The sequence below is a fragment of the Hippocampus bargibanti genome, linkage group LG16, assembly GCF_051943395.1.
Source record: "Hippocampus bargibanti isolate YZ-2025 linkage group LG16, ASM5194339v1, whole genome shotgun sequence".
In the NCBI taxonomy this organism is placed as follows: domain Eukaryota; kingdom Metazoa; phylum Chordata; class Actinopteri; order Syngnathiformes; family Syngnathidae; genus Hippocampus; species Hippocampus bargibanti.
In genome coordinates, this window is record NC_142749.1 from 6,185,171 (window position 1) to 6,208,951 (window position 23,781).

Below are 23,781 nucleotides of genomic sequence, written 5' to 3' on the forward strand. Positions count from 1 at the left end.
TGTCTGTAACAGGTCAATTTATTGGTAACAATTACTGTTTTGGTATAGCGTACTTCAGCAAATGGAGAAAGAAAACACATTTCAAAAGAAGATCTAGCTAACAATTGCGATAAAAAGAAATAAATAGAAAATCATCTGAAATAAGGTCTAGTATTTTCCATTACCCCTATGAATACATAACATCTACAGTATAAGTTAATAAATTGAAGCTACTCTATATAAACACATCACCAGCATGCACAATACCGTAATATGGAGAATACCGGAGCAGTTCTCATCTTACACCGAAGAAACGAAATACTGTCATAGGCAAAAGAAACTGCAGATAAAGTGAATCCACAAACCCCAAATGGAGCCTTCTGGTCACATTGCATCAACTCTGGCCATCATGAATACTTGAGCTTTGTGGTTCCAGAAGCCATTTCGGACGACGTACTGAAGAGTAAGGGTGGAACCATTTTCTAGCCTTGTGATCATTTTCCACTAGCGAACTCCACTTCTTATTTATTTTTTCCCTTTTTTCTATCTCTGTCATTTATGTGAATAGAATCGTTTTACTCCAAACAGGAGCCAATTGAGGCTATTATAAGTGACGACAATACTGACACTAAGGATTAGGTGTCAAAAAACAGTTAATTTATTCAATAAAGCACATCAGCACATGATCGGGACAAGCTGCACTAAGTTTACTTTATGAAGTTCTATTTAGTTACAGTATGACTGTGTGACTTAGCCGGACACACACCTGACACAAAGCAAAACAAAAAGAACACTTTTTTTTCCCCCCTCTCACGTTTCATCTTCAATAACGGAGACATCCTGCGTTTCACTCAACGGTCATAGTGTGCTGCAAACTAAAGATGTCACGTCATTACGCATGTATGTAGACACGCCTAAAAGCCGCATTTTGTCATCCGTGTGCTTGCCATCTGGAGAAAAGCAAGGGTCATGACATTCAAGGTTACTGAAATTTTTCCCTGTTGCTCAGAACATCAAAACTGAATTTCTGGGTACTTCGCCCCTCATTCAATGCGATAAAACAACCTCCGCTTCATTTGCGCAATGACACCAGCTTCTATCAGCCATCTTAAAGATACACCACTTGCTTGTCGGTGGTATCCTAGCAAATGCTGCAGAGGCTCTCAAGAATAGGGATTTGTTCTTCTTTTATGTAGTTTTTTTTTGTAATAACTGTAGTTTATACCTCAAGCTAAGGTCTTCTTTTCTCCTACTTTAACTTTTTGTGGAAAAATAAAGAACAGCAGCCGTGTTAATACCGTAGGCTGCTGATGTTCCACCACTTACCCCCCACCCGCTGTTTATCTTAATTGCTAACTTTTTCAGTATTATTTTATTTTGTCATTTGTGAGCGCGACTGTTGCGGTGTTTTCGGCACAATGAGGTTGCAGACTCTTCTTAGTTGTTGCCCTCGCCGCCTTCGTCGTCCTGCTGGTCGCTTGTCCACAGCGTCAAGTTGTCTCGTAGCAGCTGCATGATGAGAGTGGAGTCTTTGTAGGAGTCCTCGTTGAGGGTGTCCAGCTCAGCGATGGCGTCGTCAAAGGCGGTCTTGGCCAGGTGGCAAGCCTGCTCGGGGGCATTTTGGATCTCGTAGTAGAAGACAGAGTAGTTGAGAGCCAGACCCAGGCGGATGGGGTGAGTGGGCTGCATGTGCTCCTTGCTGATCTCGTGGGCTTCGCTGTATGACTTCTCGGAGGATTCCACGACGCCGGCTCGCTTTTCGCCAGTGGCCACCTCAGCCAGGTAGCGGTAGTAGTCGCCCTTCATCTTCAGGTAGAACACCTTGCTCTCGTGCTGCGTCTCGTTGCAGTTCTTGATCAGGAAGTTGTCGAGGAGGTTGAGCACATCCTGGCAAACGGTCTCCAGCTCCTTCTCGATTTTTTCCCGGTAGGCGCGCACCATCTCGATCTTCTTCTCGTTACCGTCAGCGGACGTCTTCTGCTCAATGCTGGAAATGACGCGCCAGGATGAACGCCGAGCGCCAACTACGTTCTTGTAAGCTACGGAGAGCAGGTTCCTCTCTTCATTGGAAAGTGCTTCGTTCAGCTCTGTGACCTGTCAGACAAAATCAATATAACAGAATCCCAGTTAAGGGGTGTTACAGTGCCAGATTTCATCTTTCCTGTCATTTTGTTTTCTATGTATTTACTTGTTTTGTCAACACCAGTGCTCGTTGCCATCCAGAAGCGGAAGCCCAGCCTCAGCACACTGACATCACACTGACTTTGATGAATGCCGATTGGCTGTCGTCATCCCTCAAAGCTTTTTTTGTAGTGTTTTGACCGGCCCGTGTCTGTCTAAAAGCTTTAATCCTTTTACCCCACCAGGACTCTGTAACAGAGGAGTCTTTACAGAGCTTTTCAAAGTGAAAAGCCTGTTGTTGCTTTTTTCTTTCTTTTTTTTCTGAACCAAATTCTGTTCCATGAGCAAACCAAAGCAGAAAGGAGGGGCCGGGCTAACTTTGCCCTGTACTATGCCTATATCTATAATCCTAGGTCTAGTCCTCCGAAGATTGCATTTTTGGCCATGTGTGTCACTTCTGAAACACATTTCCTCTGATTCTGAACAACCAGTGTGAACAAGCCCCGAGGGATGACACGTGAGGTTTTTTTTTTCAGTGTCAAAACACATCAATTTGTCCAGCGGCATCACTCACGGAGGAAAGTGTTTGTCCATCAGGTTTACCCCAGGCAATATGAGCAATTTACAGTAGATGCGTCATTCCGACAAACCCTTAAGAAGCCAGCATGGATGTGAAATGCAGTTAAAAGTATTTGTTAGAATAGGAAATGTGTTGGTTTTCAACTGAGCTATGCCTTGCCGTGAGGTTATACCTGAAATGTAAAAGCAAAAGTAGGAGGAAAAGCTAATCTGATGGTAGAAGCAGCTGTTTCCATAGCAACTGCAAAATCTTGTCAAAGTTATAATCTCTAGTGGAAAGGATGCTGACATGGCTGTTGGTGTGGACAAAGCCGCAGCAGTGTGGGTGGCAATCCTTCCAAATCAACCAATTCCCTTTCTCATACCTTTCAGCCCGCTCATGCGGTGGCGATTCATCGTATTTGCTTTGTGGCCGGTTTCAGATTCAAGCCATTGAAGATAAAATTGCGACTAAAAGCTCCACAAACTGAAAACCAAACAGCAGCAGACTTTGCCATCAACAAAGCTTATCTTAGTGTAAAGGGCAACCAACGTCACTTTTTTGTTTTTTAACTGACATCAGAAAAACGTTTTATAGCATCTAAAATAACCCAAAACACGCAGTATGATATTTTTATTCAAATGTAAAACACCAATAAAAATGACTTAAAGTGTCCAAAATCTGCAAAAAAATTGAGCTGCGAATTGGGCATTTTCAGAAAGTCCCGCTTCCAGTTCGTGACGTCACGCCAAGACGTCTTGCATTGCTGGAGAATCAAAACAATGGCTTCAGATTCGGATAATATGCTTTCTTGTTACACATCCAGTTATTAATATAATTCGAATAGTTCTGAAGAGGAAAGCATACATGTTTGCAATTGATTAAATAATATATTCCGTGCCATTTTGAGGCAAACGGGCGGGGGGGAATGTCTCACCTAAAAAGAGGCAAGAAAACAGCCACCGAGCAGTGAGGAATGAATCAGCCCGTTTCCACCGGCTGATAAATTCCTTCCATGGAGCTTGGACTCCCTCTTCTGTCTCTTTCTGGTGCAACACGATGTTTTCAGACCAAACAAGCATTGACGTGATGGGAGGACTGCTACAACGTGTCCTTTTTTCAATCCTTTAAAGCCGTGCACCCTGCTCCATTTTTTAAATGACTCTGTAGGTATTTGAGCATTGAAAGTACAATGATATTTCAATATTTAAAAAAAATATTTATTACAAAAATGACACATTGTCAACAACGCCAAAGCGTGCGTACATAAATCAAAAAGCCATTTGGGTTGACTTTTCTTTTAGTTCCAACATCTATTTGGAGAGGCCGTTTCATCGTCCATTAACCGGATCTATAATAAGTCAACTATTATTCACTGAGACATAAAACTCAAGCTGGACCAAAAGTCTGACATTTATTATTGTTCAGTCTCTCGCTTGATGAAACGTATATCAAAAATTTGACCCTTATCTATTTTTTCCTCAACAATGGATCCATTTTTTTTACACACGTAAATAAAACGACCTCTGTACGGGAAGCGGAGAAAGGCAGGGAAAACAATAAAGTGACATCAGTTGCATAATGAGATCACTTCCAAGCACAGAGTAAAGTCACCCAACCCCCATGGCTCACTGTACAAGCACATCACATCGATGATTGTGGTTCTATACTGCCCGTTGCATTATTTCCATTCAATTACAATTTACGTAGAGTAGGACCTCGCTAATACCGACTGCAAACAAAAGAATGAGCCAAGCATCCAAGTGACGAGGCTTAGGAAAATAAGATGGCTATCTTTGTGTTCAAGGCTTCGGATGTGAGCAGAAAGCCATGACGAAAGCCACGATGGGGCGATGACAATGGTGCTCTGTCTACCCAGAAATGTTCATCAATCGCGGCTGCTCACTCCTGACTCATCCTTGACACACGGCGCCCCTAACTTCCAAACAACTGGGGGTGATCAATCGCTTCCTCTCTGACAGCTCCCTTAGTCATTAAACGCACACAGGAAACAGCATTTTTTTAAAATGTGGAGTGTGTTGGAGATGTGCGTGTATGTGAAGCCACCATCTTACATTTCATTTACTGAGGTTTTGATGCATAGAGCAAAGGCGTTTAACATTCTCCCATCTCTTCCCAACTCTGCGCTTCCTCTCTGGCTTTCCTTGCTCATTTACTCCAAGTCTGTTGGCTCTCCTAAGCTGATGTGACAAGCTCCCCTGCTGACCCTCTTTTCAGGCTGCAGAGCACAAAGGCGTAGCGGACTACCTGACGTCACTGGCAGCGTGAATGGGGATTGTTGCTTTAGCCACAAAGGGCTAATAAGAGGGGGAGGAGCAGTGCCATACACTTTCGAGTTATGGCGGCGGCTTCAAGTGTCACTTTGTTGCCGCGTGCGAACAACATTTCCTGTTAAGACAGCCGCTGGGCTTTTGAAAGGTTACAATGACAGGTTTATCATTTCAAAAGCGATGTGTGGACTAGGGAGGCAATGTGGGCTGGGGGTAGCAGGGTGTAGTCTGATAGATGAGAATTATATCCGATGATCAGAAGATGTAATTAAAAAATATATATGATACTCGCAACACTTTTTAAAACACATTTATCAATATACAGTATACACATATTCTCTATCCATATATATAATGTATGTATTGGAAAACAAATATAAAACCCCATATATGAAAATCCATATATTACTTCATGATATATTCCAATATATTGCAATATATTTTTCTTTTGTAAAGCTACTTGCACACGGGGTCATATATTACTTGATGAGTCATAACTTTACAGATATAGGATTAGTGTGATAGACAGTATCTCGACTGCTTCTGGTCCAAATAAAGACGGAAAAGGAAGCGTGAATTCCTGGAGAAATCCACAAATGCAATCTCAAAAACGGAGATGTTAATTTTAAATCAAAGAACTTCTCGAGTCCATGAGGCAACCATGTTCAACTGCTTTCATTCCTTGCATAACTTTGCTGCTGTGAAATGTAAATTTCTCCACTGCGTGTCTAATAAAGGCAAATCCAATCCAATCCAATCCAAAAATAAATACATTAATAAATACATAAAATTATAAATATATTTTTAATTAGGGGGAATGAAATTTTAAAAAATCATGGAGAAAAGTTTATGTGCATCTTTGGTTAAACAAATTGTGAACATTTGTTAGCCAGTGTTAATTTACAGATTTTCATGATTGGTTGATTCAGGTTTGTGTTTGTGTCAAGATGTGCTGGTGTGTAAGAAGTCAATCAATGTTGCAATTTCTTGTGGACTTTAGAACTTCTGTTGGACTTTGTTAGTATCAGGATGTGCTTGATGAGTTTATGTCTTTATGATCCATCGTGTCTGCCATTGGTTCCCAGTCTCTGTTTGCTTTTTCTGATTGCCATTATTTGGATGTGGTCTTGTCAGCCTTACCTTTGTACTTCACTGATTATGTTTACCGGTAAAGTGCAGTCAATACTTGAGCTTGTGCAAGATTCCAGTTTCTGAAACATTCGGGGTAGACTGTTAACGTGTGTGAGTTAGCCCTTCTTACAGGAATATCCCAATCTAAACAGGTGCCGTATGGGTAATGTCATGATGCAAATAGACCTCATTTCCTCTTCTTATTTCTGCCGCATGGACTTTCTACCATCACTCAAAACACATTACATTCATGTCAATCAATACATGACTAAAGCATACGGTTTCAAATCACTCCAAAAGGATGGTTCTGTGCTCCATTCCGCCACATCTGTTCGCCTCTATTATCTACAAGTTACACACACACACACACACACACACACACACACACACACACACACACACACACACGCGCACGCACGCACGCACGCACGCACGCACGCACGCACGCACGCACGCACGCACACACACACACACACACACACACACACACACACACACACACACACACACACACACACACACACACACACACACACACACACACACTCACAAGTGTCTGTATAGACTGTTTCATTTTGCTACAGAGACATAAAATAATCAGAAATCAGCACAGAGTATTCAAGTTCAGCTCGCTACACAATAGTGGCAACATAAGATGTGAGTGAGAAAGTGAGTTACCGCAGAGGTATCAATGAATGGATTATGTCCCATGAATATTTTGCATGTCCGATCGCTAAGCTTGCATAACTTGAATAATGTGATTTGTCTGCGCCGTTTTCACGTGACTTGGTGCCTTAACTGTGAATATAATATTTTTATTTTAAAACGTACGTATATACTGATTGCTACTCAGATTCGACTGCATCATTTTGTCAGAACCATCAACAAAGATATGAAAGTAAAGCCCATTGGGAGAAAATTTCCGCTAAAATTAAAACCAAACCTGTGTCGGTCACAATAGTAGGATAATACAGTAAAGTCTCGTTATATCGATATTCAAGGGAGTCCGAAAAAATATCGATATAACCGGGACTATCGATATATCCGACCCTGTTTGCATGTAATTTTCTCCGTGCGTGCATAGAAATAGTATCGATATAACCGGGACTATCGATATATCCGATATCGATATAACGAGACTTTACTGTATACTCTGAACGGTCAAATGTAGTGAAGTTCTTTCTTTGACATTCTCTTGTCATGAAACATGAACTGAAAACAATGTTTTCAGCAGGAAAAATAAAAGTTATCAGTAACAGTGGCCATGTAAAATGGCCGCCAAATGGCTTCAGTTCTGAGGAGCTTTTTGATTCTCGATTCCGTTGCACATACTGGTACTTCTTGTAATCAAGCACCTAAACCCACCTGCGGCTAAAGCGGAGCACAAACCAATGTCCCTTTCTGTGGAGGTATTCCGATCAGATGTATGATCTGTTAAATGTAAATTTCTCCACTGCCAGACTAATAAAGGCAAATGCAATCCAATCCAAATATTTGGGTTAAAAAATGAGTAGCCCAGCGGGGGTGTCATTTGGGTTTTTAAAAACCTGAATATGAGCATGTTTGAGGTCTTGAGCATACTGTATATATGTCTGTCCCCCATTTTAGCAAGGGTCCTCTACCAGAGGCCAGGAAGCTTGAGGGTTCTGCGCTTTTCTGGACTGAGATATCCGATGTTGTTTCCGGGATCTGTTGCAACCACTCGTCGAGTTTGGGGGTTACTACCCCAAGTGCTCCGACCACCACAGGCACGACTGTCACCTTTACCTTCCAGGCTCTCTCCAGCTCCTTTCTGAACCCTTGGTATTTCTTGATTTTCTCATGTTCTTTCTTTCTGATGTTTCCATCACTCAGGACCGCTTCATCCAGGACAACGGCTTTCCTTTGCCCTTTATCTATAACCACGATATCTGGTTGGTTGGCCATTACCATCTTGTCAGTCTGTATCTGGAAGTCCCACAGGATCTTTGCTCGGTCATTCTCTACTACCTTGGGAGGTGTTTCCCATTTTGACCCCTTTGACCATACTCCGCACAGATGTTTCGGTAGACTATGCCAGCCACCTGGTTATGGCGCTCCATGTAGGCTTTTCCTGCCAGCATCTTACACCCTGCAGTTATGTGTTGGATTGTCTCAGGTGCCTCTTTGCACAACCTACACCTTGGGTCTTGCCTGGTGTGGTATGTCCGTGCCTCTATGGCTCTGGTGTTCAGGGCCTGCTCTTGAGCAGCCAGGATGAATGCCTCTGTGCTGTCCTTTAGGCCAGCCCTCTTTAGCCACTGATCGGACTTCTTGAGATCCGCCACTTCAGTTATGGTTCGGTGGTACATCCCGTGTCCCCTACACGGGATGATTGTCCCTCTTCCAGCACCTCATCCTCTGTTCCCCATTGTCTGAGACATTCTCTGAGTCCTCGACCTCCTTCCTTACGGCTTGTGTACAGTCTCAGGGTGCTGGACTTGGGATGGAACCCTTCATGCATGGTGAGGAGTTTTCTGGTCTTAACATCTGTGGTCTGAATCTCTTCCTACCTTATTATTCCTGCAGGGTATCTGATTACTGGCAGAGCATAGCCGTTTTGTATTTGGTTGTAGCCGCTTTCCTTGTTGCTAGTTCGAGGTTGCCATATATATATATATACAGTAAAGTCTCGTTATATCGATATTCAAGGGAGTCCGAAAAAATATCGATATAACCGGGACTATCGATATATCCGACCCTGTTTGCATGTAATTTTCTCCGTGCGTGCATAGAAATAGTATCGATATAACCGGGACTATCGATATATCCAATATCGATATAACGAGACTTTACTGTATATATATATATATATATATATATATATATATATATATATATATATATATATATATATATATATATATATATATATATATATATATATATATATAAACATGGGAATGAAAATCACATGTAGGCCCTACTTAACTCATTCACTGCCACGTGATGTGCAAAAATGTGTCCACTCCAGTGCCAGGATTTTTGTCATTTTGACTTAAATTGCAGGACCCACAGAATATTGAGTTTTAGGACTACATACATATTCAATGCATAGAAGAAAGCTCAGACTATCTTCTTTCCGATAAAGTGCTGGTCAGACCTCTGGCGATGTTTTTTTTTCCCTTTTATGAGTGGGCGGCAATTGCCTTTTGTCCAATGTCACACTTTATGACAGCTTCAGCTGTTGTTAAAGTGCTATATAAATCAATACTGTATTGCATTTTGTACATCTGCCCCCATTTCAAGATCAGATAACTCCAGACCCAAATAACTTAGGAATTAACTATTTTTTTCTGATGAAAGAAGAGATTCGAAGATTTCTTACGCTGAATTGAATGTTTATATAGTCCTATCACTCAATACTCTGTGGTTCTAGCAATTTGAGTGAATATGACAATTTTCAATATCAAATTTGCACATGGTCTGGCAGTGAATTAGTTAAAAGGCAATAAGAACATGTAAATACACTGACTGTTGGAAATATAACGACAATCTCATGCTGTCACAAGAATATTCAAAAATGGTATTTTGTTACATAATTTACAACAGGCTCTTTTATTACAGACAGTGGTGTTTTAGGTGTTCAATTACCTGACATGTTTTAGCGTGTACTTCCGCCTTCATCAGAGTGTCACAGATGTATTTTGTTACTTTTTGATACTTTCATATACAGTAGTTGCACTATTTTTTTCTCATGGTACTTTTGTCTATTTCTCAAGTGTGTTTCAAGCACCTCATTGCTCATGACTAGTGTAAGGAATGGAACCTCTGCATCAACTCTCAATCGATTTAATGTTTCATTTTAGAATTTCAACCGGGTGATTTCATCTTCTGAAAAATATCGATATTCTTTTCATACGATGGCGTTGATATAAAATCGTGCATCGGGTGCCACACTGGTTTGGACACTGAGTCAGCAGAAGAACATAGATTGTGGATCAATTCCTTGAATCCTGAACCTGCCTAACCTCAGTTTTTGTTTTCCCGTCAAGCCGGTTGCCATGTCTACAGCAGCAAGGGATTCCCCACTTTAAATGTTGGGTGAGGCTGCAGAGTGCAGACACACCCCTTCTGCCCAGTGCTGCAGAGAAGACACTGGCAGGATGAGGAGCAGTCCACTTTCCCTCTGACTCTGCATGAATGGGACGGTTTGGAAACACAGTCCCTGTAACATTGTGGATAACTAACATATCACCATTACATGTTAATGTTTGGAAGAAAATAGTGTAACACACTGCATGGAAAAAATTTAGTTGGTTTCTTGCCTTGCCCTTTTTGCGGACGTACAGTATGTCATAATACTGGCTTGTGGTCATAGGCTTGCAGTATGATTTTATGTTGAGCTTCTCAGGGCACATCCAAGTATGACAATGTATATAATTGAGTATCTCATATTCACTGGAATAATAAAACATGTCTAAGGCACTATCATATCACAGGAGCAGCTTGTCAATACAGTAGCTACAGTAGTTATTCAGACAATATGCTGCTCGTGAAATGGTGCACTACGGATGGGCTTGCGCCGCATCTTGGCAAATGCTGCGGCACGCCTCTGTGCGGATCTACACTATGGCTGCAGAGCCGAGCAGGGCCGATGGTGGGATGTGCGGCTGCCATACACGACATCGATTATTGCGGCTGCGCCTTCCATCATGCGACAGCTCGATCGTATTTTTGGTGCAATACGACAATTAAGAAAGATAGAAATGGAGATGGCTGAAAAGGCTGCGCGTACACCAACACCCACGTCGACGAAAAAAAGGGCGCTTATCTTGCGCGCATCTGCGCCAGGATCGATTGCGATCAACCTTGAGCCGATATCGTTCTACCTTATGCGTCAAAGGCGCACCCCCTCGTGAAAAACTGCAAAATCATATTCAGTCGATGCCAATTCAGCATCACGTCAACGGCAACCGTCTATTCGAGATCCTGATCAGCGCACAACCACCGAACCCTGCTACTGGGGCACCCTGAACACTATTCTATGAGCTGTCATTTTAAACCATTGCATTCGACGCCTTTTCATCTGGTCACCCCAGGGTGTAGATGATTTGCGCGTGGAGTGTGTGTGTGTGTGTGTGTCAAAGCGAGGGGGTGGGGGGCTGCCTACACGACCACGCACAGAGACCGTAAAAAGGGAGCCTGGACGAAAGGCACCGCCCCAAGATCAAGCGGTCCGCATTCTCACGACCACAGACCGCTACCAGCACTATTAATACTCCAAATGAATGATCGGACCCTAAATGAGCCAAATCGTATCGCTGTGCCCCCTCTCTCTCCCTTCTCACATTATGTCAAAGCTATAATGCGAACATGGCTTAACGGGCCTTGCAGCCCCCCCTCCCCCCGATCCAAATAACGGTGTTCGAATCGTTATTGAACCGCAGGCTGTCAGACTTACTGGTAATTTGTTCGTAAAATTGCAGTCTTTGATTAGAACTTTCGTACACCATTTTCATTTGGATTGAATAAGGACATGTATGCCACGAAAGACACCTTGCGCTCCAACCCTGGAGCGTAATGGGCGTGTTTTTGCTCATACAAGCGCAGCGCACCCGTACGCGTACGGGTAACACGGAATGATTATATTTAGCGAAAAAGGAAAAAGGTCAATCGTGGGAAGGGCGACTTACCGACTTCATGGCAGCTGCCATATCGTCATATCTCTCAGCCTGCTCGGCCAACCTGGCCTTCTGCACCAGTTGCTCGCGGTCCACCATGTCGGATGTTGAGCGTGCTGTCGTTTTGTGCACAGTACGTCAAAAGCTAAGAAATGTGTCGCTGTGTAGATGTGTGTGTCTGTTTGTGTCTTCTTTTTTTAATAATGGAGAGCGTAATGCGGTGGTCTCCTCTCGTTGCAGCTGCTGCCTGCTGTCTGACTCTGAGGGGCCTGCCGACGGGACACTTTCCACTGCCTTGTCACCGCCCACCTGGGCGTGTCCTTGTTCGTGATGTAACGAACCTGGCAACCTGGCTCTGTACTACGTTACTACCACTACAAGGTAACGTGGTGAAACAGCAATTTTACACGGAGGTAGTAAAAGTGCTCGTACTATAAAGTAGAAGTACAGATACTTATGATTAAAAAAAGTAAACGTACTGATTCAACTAAATAAAATGCCACAGCATATATTTCCAGTAATCCCTCGTTTTTTGCGCTTATGGGGGAGCAGGACCACCCGCAATGGATGAAAATGGGCGAAATACAATTATATAATACCAATTGATAAGATGCAGGGTGGGGGGGAGGGCTGGGTGGGGCTGAGAAGGTGCCCAGCCAATCCACATGGCTGTAAATGAGGGGATATCGTGCTGTCATTGGGTGACGTCAGCGCTTGGAACCAATCAAGCTGCAGCCATGTGCAAAACCTCTGAGTCATTCGCATTTTTTTAATTCTGAATGTTTTTTCCCTGGAAAAAAAATCTGTGCTGCATCAAAACTGTGATAATTGAACCGCGAAATAGCAAGGGAGTGCTGTACTTCAATATAATACAACTTTTTTTTTTGTCACGTTGCATATATACAATGATGTGGTACTAGCTGGGCAAGCAGAGTGCAGCTTTGGTTCCACCATTCTGTGTTTCAAGAGGGAGGTGCAGTGCAACATCAAAACTATGTTTAGTTGGGCTAGGGCGTTGTTAACCTCGATGTTGTGAGTCAGTGGGTGGAATACTTGGATCACCTTCTCAGTTTCCCTGACATGCCTTCCCATGAGGAAGCAGAATCTCGTATTTCTGAGGCGAGCTCTTGTATGTCTGGGGTTGAGGTTATGCTCCTCTGTGGCAATTTCCAACGGCTCAGAGTAGTGCTGCTGCTCGCCCACATTGACAAGAACCAGATGAGGAAGCTTGGACCTCTTATTCGGATGCCTTCTGGACACCTCCCCAGTGAGATGCTCTGAGCACGGGAAGACCCCCACTGGGCTGGGAATGCCCCGGAAGAGGTGAATGAAGTGACTGGGGAGGAGGATGTTTGACCCTGAATACTAGTTTCTACTACTCAACCCTGGATAACATTTACACTCTTGATGGATTGATCTCTTAGATTAAATAGACAAACCCATCTATCTCAATCAAATGAACTACTGTTTCGATAGTGATATTGTAACTCTTCCTTAACACTTTATTCTACTATCTGTTGGAATAGTTTATCTATTTTAACCATGTAACGAAATCAAACTATGCTCCACAAAAAATGATCACTACTCAATATTCTTCATAAAATATCTGCATGCTTCTATGACTGAACAAACAACAGTGACTCAATAGAACATCAACAAGATCATGTGGTAAATCTAAAAAATAAGATATATTTGGATTCTTTTGCAATCGACGTATGTGTATGAGATTTCATAAAAGAGATGATACAATATATTCACAAGCCATTCATTCATGCATGGTTATATTTTCCCGGTGTGTTGTTATTAGGGTTCCTCTTTCCCTTTGTATTCTTTTATGAGTTCCATTTGTTGTCATTAGTAGGATTTTACGCAGTAATGTATGCTATGGTGACATTGTATTTGAGACCAAATTTATGGCTGACACAATCTAACTTTTCTTTATCAAATCTCTGTCGAAATAAAAGCGGCAAGTTAGTGCTTTTCTCATTCTACAATACCGGACTTGTTGATGTTGTGTTACGTATTACATGAACTGGATTTACTGGTGTATAAGACGAACCGGAGTATAAGCCGCACCCCCAATGAATGGTGTATTTTCAAAATTTTGCATATATAAGACACACTTTCAATAAGCGAAAAAAACCTTTCCAAATATACTGTAATACATAAATATAGAAAGGTTTTCTAAATACAGTAAAGTCTCGTTATATCGATATCGGATATATCGATAGTCCCGGTTATATCGATACTATTTCTTTGCACGCACGGAGAAAATGACATGCAAACAGGGTCGGATATATCGATGGTCCCGGTTATATCGATATTTTTTCGGACTCCCTTGAATATCGATATAACGAGACTTTACTGTATAAGGCACTACAGTAGAGGCTGGGGTTACGCACTACTTTTTCTACAGGGGGAAATGAAGTTGGTGGCTGCTAACAGTAGTTGCGAAACCTATTGTGGCTCAATGTTTCACATATAAGGCGTACCTGCGTATAAGGCACAGGGTCATCTTTTGAAGAAAATCAAGGCTTTGGGGTGCGCCTTATACACTGGAAAATTTGCTAAATGTCATTATTATTCTCCAGCCACATATTTTTTTGCATTTTAACCATTGTCAAAAATTTACATTACATACAATTGCAACCTCTAGCGAGTTGTAAAGTGCTTTAAAGACATTGGAAGTTACTATTTCTGAGGTGTCATTGTATACTGTCACAAGTTGTGCATGAATTCCGACGGGAGCAGAATATTCCCTTTGCGATTCAATAGCTGTTATTTACATATTGTACAAAAGTCCAGTATTGGTGTTACTATTTCACCCAATCTGGAAGGGTGGTTCTTTTAAAATCATGACAGTGAGCAAGTGACACCGGCATCTTCTGAGTGGTCACAGTTGTGCACATCCCAAGATATATGGGAGCAATTCCGCAGGGAGACTTCTGTACCGTTGCACTTGAGATTGTCCAATAGGATCGTTCCTTTTCCTTGGCCAAAATGGGCTTCCCCCCACGCTGCGATTGCCTCCCCACAGCCAAGCTGACGGCAAACAACTTTAGCATCAGGGATATCCCATGCATCATCACACACTGTTCCCCATCTAGAATGTAGGTACATTTCCAGGCGACCTTCACATTTATGCTGACCATCAACCAGCCTGAGTGTTCCTGTAGAAAGACGACACAGTCTTGAAATAGCCTTTTCCTGATAATGTGTAAATGATGTCGACTTGCCTTCAGTAGATAGCGTGGAGCTAGTGGAAGTCTCGTAGGCTGTCTCGTCAGTTGCTCTCAAGTCATGGCTAAAATCAGTGAAGGGTGTAACCGCTGAGAGGGAAAAAAGAGGCCAATGTTATCTGCATTTTATAATTACTGACAAACATCCCTACTTTGCTGATTATTTGACACTGTAACTTAAATGAGAGTGGAATGTAAATACAGTAAATGCTAGTTAGTTGGTACTGTATGGGCTGTAATTTCAAGTGTGAAAACATCCACATTTTTTCCCTTGCCAGTCAGTGCAAGCCTATTTGCGACTGATTGGAAATTTGGCAAACCGGTGTTGTGCTGTCCTGGCCATTTTGGCTTAGCAAGGGCATTTCCTTTGACATGCATGCGTGCCTATTTGGTGGCTGGAAGTCAGTCTTTTGGCGCAAGTTAGATGGCTTTTCTAATTTTTGTGAATTTAATGGCGATGGAGGTGGTGTGCTTCTTCACAGGCAAACAACAGATCTGCTGTTTCATTCAGAAATAGTTGACCTGAATGTGTCAAATCCTTTGAACATTTGTAGAAACCAGTTTATTTTCAGCAGTCTTATTATCACCATGGTAATTGTAGTTTTTAAATCATCCCGCTGACTGCGGCAAAGTGGGACTTCTCTGAAAATGCCAACACTCGGTCTAACCTGCCTCTGTGTAGAATTGAATAGCTTGTGTGCTGGGCTTGAAAAAATAATAATAATAATACATTTTAATTTAAGTGCCTTTCAAAGCTCTCAAGGACACTTTACAGTCATAGACAAGCATAGATACTATAATAAATAAAACAACGACAACGACAAATAGAATACAAGTATAAATAGAAACAAGACATAGAGCTACACAGAAAAAGCAATTTTAAATAGGTGGGTTTTGAGATGGGATTTGAAGGTGGGATGTTGGGAGGAAGTGAGTTCCAGAGTTTGGGGGCAAAGCAGCTGAAAGCTCTGTACCCCAACGTGCTGAGACGGGTAGTCGGGGCACACAGAGGTGGAGGGAGGAAGAGGATCTGATGGAACGAGAAGGAATAGACATTTGAAGAAGGTCAGAAAGGTATGGGGGGGCAAGGTTATGGATATCTTTAAATGTATAAAGAAGAAAATAGAACACTCACTCCACAATGGCGTCATTTTCAATTGCTCGTGTTTTATCCATCCATCCATTTTCCGTACCGCTTGTCAGAGTGTATAATATGCTAAAGTGATTGGGATTGATATCTGACTGTCAGTTTCAGCATTGTAGTATGATATTTAAATACAAAACATATTGATTTATATAGCGCTTTAACAACAACTGAAGCTGTAACAAAGTGCTTAACATGGACAGCTATCATACACAGGAAACAAAGCAATGAAAATGATAGTAGAAAGCACCAGGGAGTAAAACCAAGACCAAGTCGGAATCATGCTGAGTCCAATGCCAAAGAGTACAAGTGAGTTGTGAGATGGGTTTGAAAAATGGGCAGCGAGGGGGCTTGCCAAATACACATTTAAAATGTGCCCTCCATGGACGTGAAAGCATCATGATGGATATGTAGGCAAAGCCTATTCTCAGTAGTGTATTTACTTTTCTTAACTTAATGTGGTCTACTGACCCCAAGTGATCTCATGTTAAATAGTCAGTCCTTACGTGTACAGGTAACTCCAGCATCCTCATGATGACCACAGTTGTGTTGACCCAAGCCAGAATGGGCGCACATGGAAAGATGCGTTTCTTCTCCAGTACAATGCACATTGTCCAACAGGATGGGACCTGTACCATAGCCATAATAGGCCTGCAATTTCACTTCAAGAGCCACGCCACAGCCAAGCTGCCGACACACCACTATGGCATTGGCCATGTCCCAGCCGTCATCACACACTGTGCCCCATACATCATTGTACTGCACTTCTACACGACCCTGGCAGGTGTCGTATCCATCCACCACACGAATAGCCATTACATCTGTACAGAAAGACACATTTATAGTAATTTTTTAAGACATGTTTTTTTCTCATTCACAGTGTACAGTTAAAATTAAGCACATCATGTTACCGGGTTGATGAGTACCTTTTGTCTGAGCAATGGTTGAAATACTTTTCCGGTCTGTAGCTGTGACATCAACATTTGTTACTGGAAAAAAAATGACGAGAACAATAATATACAGCTGCAGTTTTCCGGCTTGGTGGCATAAGAAACCTGAGGGAGAAATGTCGCCACCTGTTGGTCAATTAACAGCTGTGCACATCTTTACGCCTTGCACGCTGAACTAGGATTTTTTCATTCATTAAATGAATGAATAATATTTCAAAAATTAGATACTATTAATTATTAAAATTTATGCGTATGGAATAAATGCACTCATTATTCCACTTTGGATACAATGCGTGTTCATTATCGTCGTATTAAGTTCATCCTGTCTACTTGATATCTAATTTAAAACAGATTCTTTACTTACAGACAGTGTATTGTAGGTGTTTCAAATACCTGACATGTCAGGTATTCGAAACACCTACAATACACTGTTGTTGAGTACTGTTGTTGAGTATACTTTAGTTATTGTAGGTGTTTCAAATACCTGACATGTCAGGTATTCGAAACACCTACAATACACTGTCTGTAAGTAAAGAATCTGTTTTAAATTAAATGGGTGTTCATTAGTTTGCATATGGCCGCTGTACCATGCTGCCTCTGTCACCATGGTGCGTGAAACATTTTTGCCGTTGCCTTGTCGCCCGAGGTATTTCTATTTGTTGAGTATACTTTAGTTAAAACTACTTTCCTACCAAACATGATTGCTTTTTTTAAAAAACAAAGAGCCCCCTTATGAAGCAGAATCCATGAAAATCATTTATTGTCTTTGATTGCCAACACGTATCAGTCAAGTCTTGGCATCAAGAGAGAGAAAAAAAATGCTCAAGTCATGCCCATGCAGGTGATATGAAAACAACAATACCTGCCATTTCCTTTGTGGAGCGGGTTGACCTTTGACTTCCAGTGGAAGGGTAAACTGAAGGCACAGTTGTGGTGGGTCCTGTACCTGAGTAGACAACATTTTAGAGTTAAAAGTTATCTTACCTTCAAACACAATTTGATTCATAATAAAAGACAACAACATATTGGAATATCGCTTTAATTAGTTCCAAATGTATACAATACAATACATATTGGATTTATATAGCGCTTTAACAACAGCTGAAGCTGAAACAAAGCGCTTACTTGGACAACTATCATATACTGTACAGGAAATAAAGCAGTCACAAATATAGTGGAAAGCACCAGGGAGTAAAACTAAGATCAAGTCTGATGTGGAATATTTGATTTTACAGTGCAATCAACACCTGGTGCATATTTCTTCAAGTATGCATGCAAGATTCAGCATAACGTACCAGAGCAGGTGATCCCAGCATCTTCATGATGGCCACAGTTGTGGTTGCTCCAACCAAGGTTTGTACATTCAGCGAGTTGCTCCTCACCGCCCATGCAGTTTACGTTGTCCAGAAGAATATGGCCGGTGCCGTATCCAAAATAGGAGTTGGTGTGAGCGGAAACGACTTGGCCACAACCTAACTGCCGGCAAACAACCTCAGCCTCCCTTGCATCCCAATCGTCATCGCACACTGTCCCCCACCGTCCTTGATAGTAGATTTCCACACGGCCCTGGCAGAAGTCCTTTCCATCCAGTAGACGTACACTGCCATCTAAAGACCGAGATGTTAATTGAGGGGATACCTTTCATGAAGATTTAACAAATGGCGTAGCTAAAAACTTATGAAATGACGGAATTTACCCCCCAAAAATGGTTCATGTTTGAGATGTTCAATAGGATCATCTGCTGTAGGTAAGATTATCACAGACATTTGTCAAATTTATGGCTCAAAGTAATGTTTTTGAAAGGTAACCTAGTAAGCAATAGGGATGGAGCTTATGAGTCATCTATTTCTCCAGAGTGATGAATGGCGAACACCTGACTTTTCCCATTGCAACACAAACTTCATGCATCAGAATAGTGGAGACGAGAGTAGGACCAATATTTACGTGTTGACCCTAATGGAATGTAAAGGTATAGTAAAAAGTATTTTTCCCCACCTATTCATATATTGTGATACTTATATGGAAATGTGTGCCAAATAGCAATCATTCTCCCTTTGTGTTCCATTTTAAGGATATTCTTGTTAACTGTTACATAATCAGATGCAATACCAAAACAAAAAAAATATCAATACTACAGTGGACAGCTAATGATACTATTAGGTTAGAGGATGTATGAAAGGGTTAGAACATAAATTAATAATACAAAAATGTATGGTAAATCATTTGATTTCCACCAGACCAGACAAAAACGGTCTTAAGGAGAAAGCATCCTTTTTGCATCAGTCTGACTTGACACACTAAGACTGATCACCCACTGCATTGCAATTTATACCCTGTAGTTCTAATAATGGAAAAGCACCAATCGGTTTTACAACTTATCCCATAAAATAGAGAGAGCACTTACCTAAGATTACATTCTGTGGAGGTGGTGTTGTAATATCTCCTGAAGCTTTTGCTCCTACCACCAGTGGTTCTAGTAGAGAGAGAGAAAAAAAACACGCACACACAGAATTAAGCATTAGAGTAGTCAGATTTTCTTCTTACGGATGAATGATGCTTCAACACCACCCTGGTTAAATTCTTTATGAGAACGTTTTACCTCGACATTTGATCGCCACATCCTCATAGTGGTAACAGTTGTGGACGCCCCAGCCCAGACTGTCACAGTGACCAAGGTTTGTTTCACTCCCCTCACAGTCCACATTATCCAGCACAATGGGTATAAAGGCTTGCCCGTATTTTGAGTTGCTGTCCATAGCCACGGCCACTCCGCAATCCAGCTGTTGACACACGACTTGGGCATCCAAAATGTCCCAGTCGTCGTCGCACACTGTGCCCCAGTCATCATTGAAGTAGACTTCCAAGCGGCCCTCACACCTGTTCAGCCCATTCGCCAGTCGTACTTTGGACAAAAAAAAAAAAAAAAAGCAGAAAAAAAAAGACGACATTGATGACTTCCATCTATTTATTTATTATGATTCTTCCAACTCAGTAAAATGTGCCCATGCTCGATCATACAGAGACTTAAAGGACAACGGACGTCTCCGGACAAGTTGTGTCCATAATTTGTAAAATGGCGTCAAATGACTTCTACTGAGCGTATTTTAATAAGATTCCACCGCATAGAGCTATATTTTACGTTTTAAGACTCGCTCTGAATATTTAGGAAGTCTTCTTTTTGAGTTGGTGATGAGTCCGTACGTGACGTCATGAAAGGACCGCCCCCTGACCGTAAAAAAGACGCATTGTAGCGTGCTTCCATCACGTCAATGTATTTTGCTATGCATGTTTGGTCTGAGAACCGTGTTGCACCAAAAAGCCGCCAGAAGAGGGAGTCCAAGCTCCATATAAGGAATTTATCAGCCTGTGGAAGCGGCGGTGGCCACTGGAGGTCGCCATTTTGTGCCTCTTTTCTGATGATCCATTGTTGCCCCAATGTTGCCTCAAAATGGCATGGAATAAATTCTTTAATCGATTGCAAACATGTATGCTTTCCTCTTCAGAACTATTTGAATCATATTCATAACTGGATGTGTAACAAGAAAGCATTTTCGCCGAATCTGAAGCCATTGTTTTGATTCTCCAGCAATGCAAGACGTCTTGGCGTGACGTCACGAACTGGGGGCGGGACTTTCTGAAAATGCCCAATTCGCAGCTCAATTTTTTGCAGATTTTGGACACTTTAAATCATTTTTATTGGTGTTTTGCATTTGACTAAAAATATCATACTGCGTGTTTTGGGTATTTTAGATGCTATCAAACGTATTTCTGATGTTAGTTAAAATAACAAAAAAGTGACGTCGGTTGTCATTTAAAATATCTACTCAATACTTTGTCATTTCCCACCAAAGGGTTTATCTGGCCACAAAGAGGTTCTCCAAACTGCCCATTGCCAATGTTATTATATTTTTTTTGTGAATGGACGCCCAAACTTACTTTGGTAATTCTTCCTCACTGGGAATTGAAGGTCACTGGCTAAAAAAAAAAAAACCAAGACAATCAGGACAAGAAGTGAATCAGTGAACACATGAGCAAATTCTGGATTAGGTGGAAGTCACCCGTCAAATTTCCAAGTTTGTAAACAGGACTGAGCCAACACCTCTACATGACACCTTGTGTTTGTTTTGGTTGCATCCGCCAACAAGAAGCAACGCCGAAGACTTTTCTTTGGTTTCAACACCTCACAAAGACTTGAGAGGCATATTTCTAAACATTATACTCACATGAGGTCATTTGTCAGACTTCTCCCTTTTCCTTTGTACAGTGAAATTTGGATTACACATGGGATTAGTCGGAGTATTCAAATTGCATAGGTGTAAAGAGTAGATGGGAAAAGTAGTTTCCTCTTTAGTGCTCCGTGATTCTTTTAAACATATTCACTGCCATTCCCAAATTTATTCGGGAATTGTAAAGCATGATGTGGACCGCCATTCCCGAATTTGTTTGGGTTATGTTTTTTCTTGCGGCAGGGTGTGAATCAAGCTGCACTCAGACCACTGGCAATGTTTTTCCCTCCCACGAGAGGCCAGCATTTGCATTATGTACAGTTGCCCCAATTTCAAGCTCAGAAAGCTCCAGACCCACATAACTTAGGAATTAACTCATTTTTTTTTCTGATAAAAGAAGACAGTAAATTTTCTTACGCTGCATTAAATGATTGTGTAGTCGTAAAACTCAATATTCGGTGGGTCCTGCAATTTGAATGAAAATGACAAAAACTGGTGTGGACACATATTTTTACATCATCTGGCAGTAGATGAGTTAATCGTCCATACTTTCTAATTGTCACTTTAATCAAAATCAGAGGAAAGGTGAAAGAAAAAGAAGACTTTTGTCAAGATCAGAAACCAGCAATTCATCATTACTTACTGGGTGCAGTTCGTCTATTTATTTTGATGTCCCCTGTAAACAGAGTGCGGCACATTCACAGTCCATTCGGATTCAGAAAACCAAAAATAAATGACACAAAATATAAACTGGTGAAGATATGTTACCATTTACTACTATCGGATTGACAGAAACAGTTCAACATCTTTAATGCCAACATGTGGACAAAGGGAGTAATGTTATGTTGCATGTGAAAAACAAGCATTTGCGGCCGGGAAAACTCAAACATCAAACAAATAGAAATTACAGACAAAAATCATTCAAGTCAACATACTGTAAAGGACAGTTTTTATATCTGTCATTGTATTATTAAGGCAGTAAAAAGTATTGAAAGCTACCGGTCACTGTGTGGAAAAAGTATTCTTGATATTACAACATACTGATACTATATAAAACCGTGATTTAGCATGAACAAAATTGGGCTTAATGCACATCGAGTACTTAAACCCTTGTACTCACCTAATCGCAACAGCACACTGAGAGCCACTAAAACAAGAGATCCCACCATGGTCACCACGAGACAGATAGTCGGGTTCCAGCACTTGCATAGGCTCTCCACAACACGCTGCGCTCGCATGGCTGATTAAATAACCATCCGCCTGCAAAACACGAATATACTTTCCGTCTTACAAATCAACACACCGAGCAATGCATATCATACAACAAACAACCACGTCTTTGTGGCCTCGTTACAGTGTAGCCTAATTATAGTATTGGATTGTGTTACCAAATGAGCCTGCAGCGGTAGTCGGTATTGATGCCGTTTTGCAAAATGGTCCACAGACTTGTAGTAAAGTGTGGTTTGAAATCACAATGCTCCCTTCGTCCATTTTGAAAAACAACGGGGTGTGGAATGGTTGCTAACATTTGGTTTAATCGTTTTCCCAAGGATGGAGGGCGGGCGGAGGGAGGGCAGCTGTCACCCGTGTTGTGGTTTTCACTGTAGAGGGGGATTCCCTTGAGACAAAGAATTTTGGGATTCACAGACAATCACTCAGTAATCGGAGGTAGATAGCACAAGGCGGGGCTGGGAGGGGGGATGGAAGAGAACATTCGTCTAACGTGATGAATAACTATTGTTCAAATAGCACGTTCAATGTTTTCATGGAAGTTGAAATGGTTACAAACTGTGACTGAAACAAAATCAAACCGATCTATATAGTACGAGGAGAGAACACAATGGAAGTTAGCAAGTCATTTGGAAATAGGATCACTGGAAATAGATAACGTCTGTGTTTTGAATTTCCCATGTGTCGTGTCTCTTTTGGGGAATTGCTTTTTTTCTTTCGTAGATTTCCCCCTGACCTTACACAGGAATGTGTATGAGTGGATGATGAGAGGAGAATTTGATATTGGCCCCATGAGATAGTGGACATTCCGGGCCCACGGGGCACAAAAAGACATTTCTGCTTTCTATGGCCCCCATCGTCAGGACTAACACTGCTTCCTGTAATCTGTCATTAAAACACTTCAGCACCTGATGACACCGCAGAGGTGCCTCTCATCTTCTGGACGACAGGAGGAAGGCAGGCTGCATGTTAGAATCTTTAGCCACTGTTTCGCTCAGCTAAGGTATAATTTGAACGATCGGAAGACACAATTAGCCGCTAGTTTTATAAAGTTCAATGTACTTTGTTTTTGCCAGATTATGCAATGGAAGTGTGGGAAAAGGCCATGTGGCACATTGAATGCATATAACTCATTCACTGCCAAACATGCAAAAATACGTCCATTCCAGTGCCAGGGTTTTTGTCATAGTCACTTGAATTCCAGGACCGACTAAATATTGAGTTTTTGGACTGCACACATTCAATGGAGCGTTAGAATCCTTAGACACT

The 23,781-nt window shown here is 41.6% G+C and overlaps 2 protein-coding genes across 2 annotated transcripts; both read right to left on the reverse strand.

Moving 5' to 3' along the window:
- ywhag1 (3-monooxygenase/tryptophan 5-monooxygenase activation protein, gamma polypeptide 1) lies at positions 1 to 11,989 on the reverse strand. Its single transcript, XM_089016748.1, has 2 exons — positions 11,736 to 11,989; positions 1 to 2,073 (listed from the first exon to the last, which is right to left on the reverse strand). Exons 1-2 carry the CDS (start codon positions 11,820 to 11,822, stop codon positions 1,417 to 1,419), a joined length of 744 nt encoding a protein of 247 aa, XP_088872874.1. The 5' UTR covers positions 11,823 to 11,989; the 3' UTR covers positions 1 to 1,416.
- Positions 11,990 to 13,341: 1,352 nt separating this feature from the next.
- On the reverse strand, positions 13,342 to 21,980 carry ssc4d (scavenger receptor cysteine rich family member with 4 domains). The gene is made up of 9 exons (XM_089017047.1): positions 21,926 to 21,980; positions 20,993 to 21,031; positions 19,656 to 19,958; positions 19,461 to 19,529; positions 18,352 to 18,663; positions 17,919 to 18,002; positions 17,033 to 17,095; positions 16,613 to 16,927; positions 13,342 to 15,052 (listed from the first exon to the last, which is right to left on the reverse strand). Exons 1-9 carry the CDS (start codon positions 21,978 to 21,980, stop codon positions 14,577 to 14,579), a joined length of 1,716 nt encoding a protein of 571 aa, XP_088873173.1. The 3' UTR covers positions 13,342 to 14,576.
- Between the last annotated feature and the right edge of the window lie 1,801 nt (positions 21,981 to 23,781).

Bases quoted from the DNA above. Each gene is read 5' to 3' on its own strand.
- ywhag1 (XM_089016748.1), bottom strand. From the start codon at position 11,822: ATGGTGGACCGCGAGCAACTGGTGCAGAAGGCCAGGTTGGCCGAGCAG. The intron at 2,074-11,735 runs GTAAGTCGCCCT...TTTGTCTGACAG, and splicing joins TGGCAGCTGCCATGAAGTCG to GTCACAGAGCTGAACGAAGC.
- ssc4d (XM_089017047.1), bottom strand. From the start codon at position 21,980: ATGTGCCGCACTCTGTTTACAGGGGACATCAAAATAAATAGACGAACT. The intron at 19,959-20,992 runs GTAAGTTTGGGC...TTTTGTCCAAAG, and splicing joins AGTGAGGAAGAATTACCAAA to TACGACTGGCGAATGGGCTG. The intron at 18,003-18,351 runs GTACGTTATGCT...TTGTCTACTCAG, and splicing joins TGCTGGGATCACCTGCTCTG to GTACAGGACCCACCACAACT.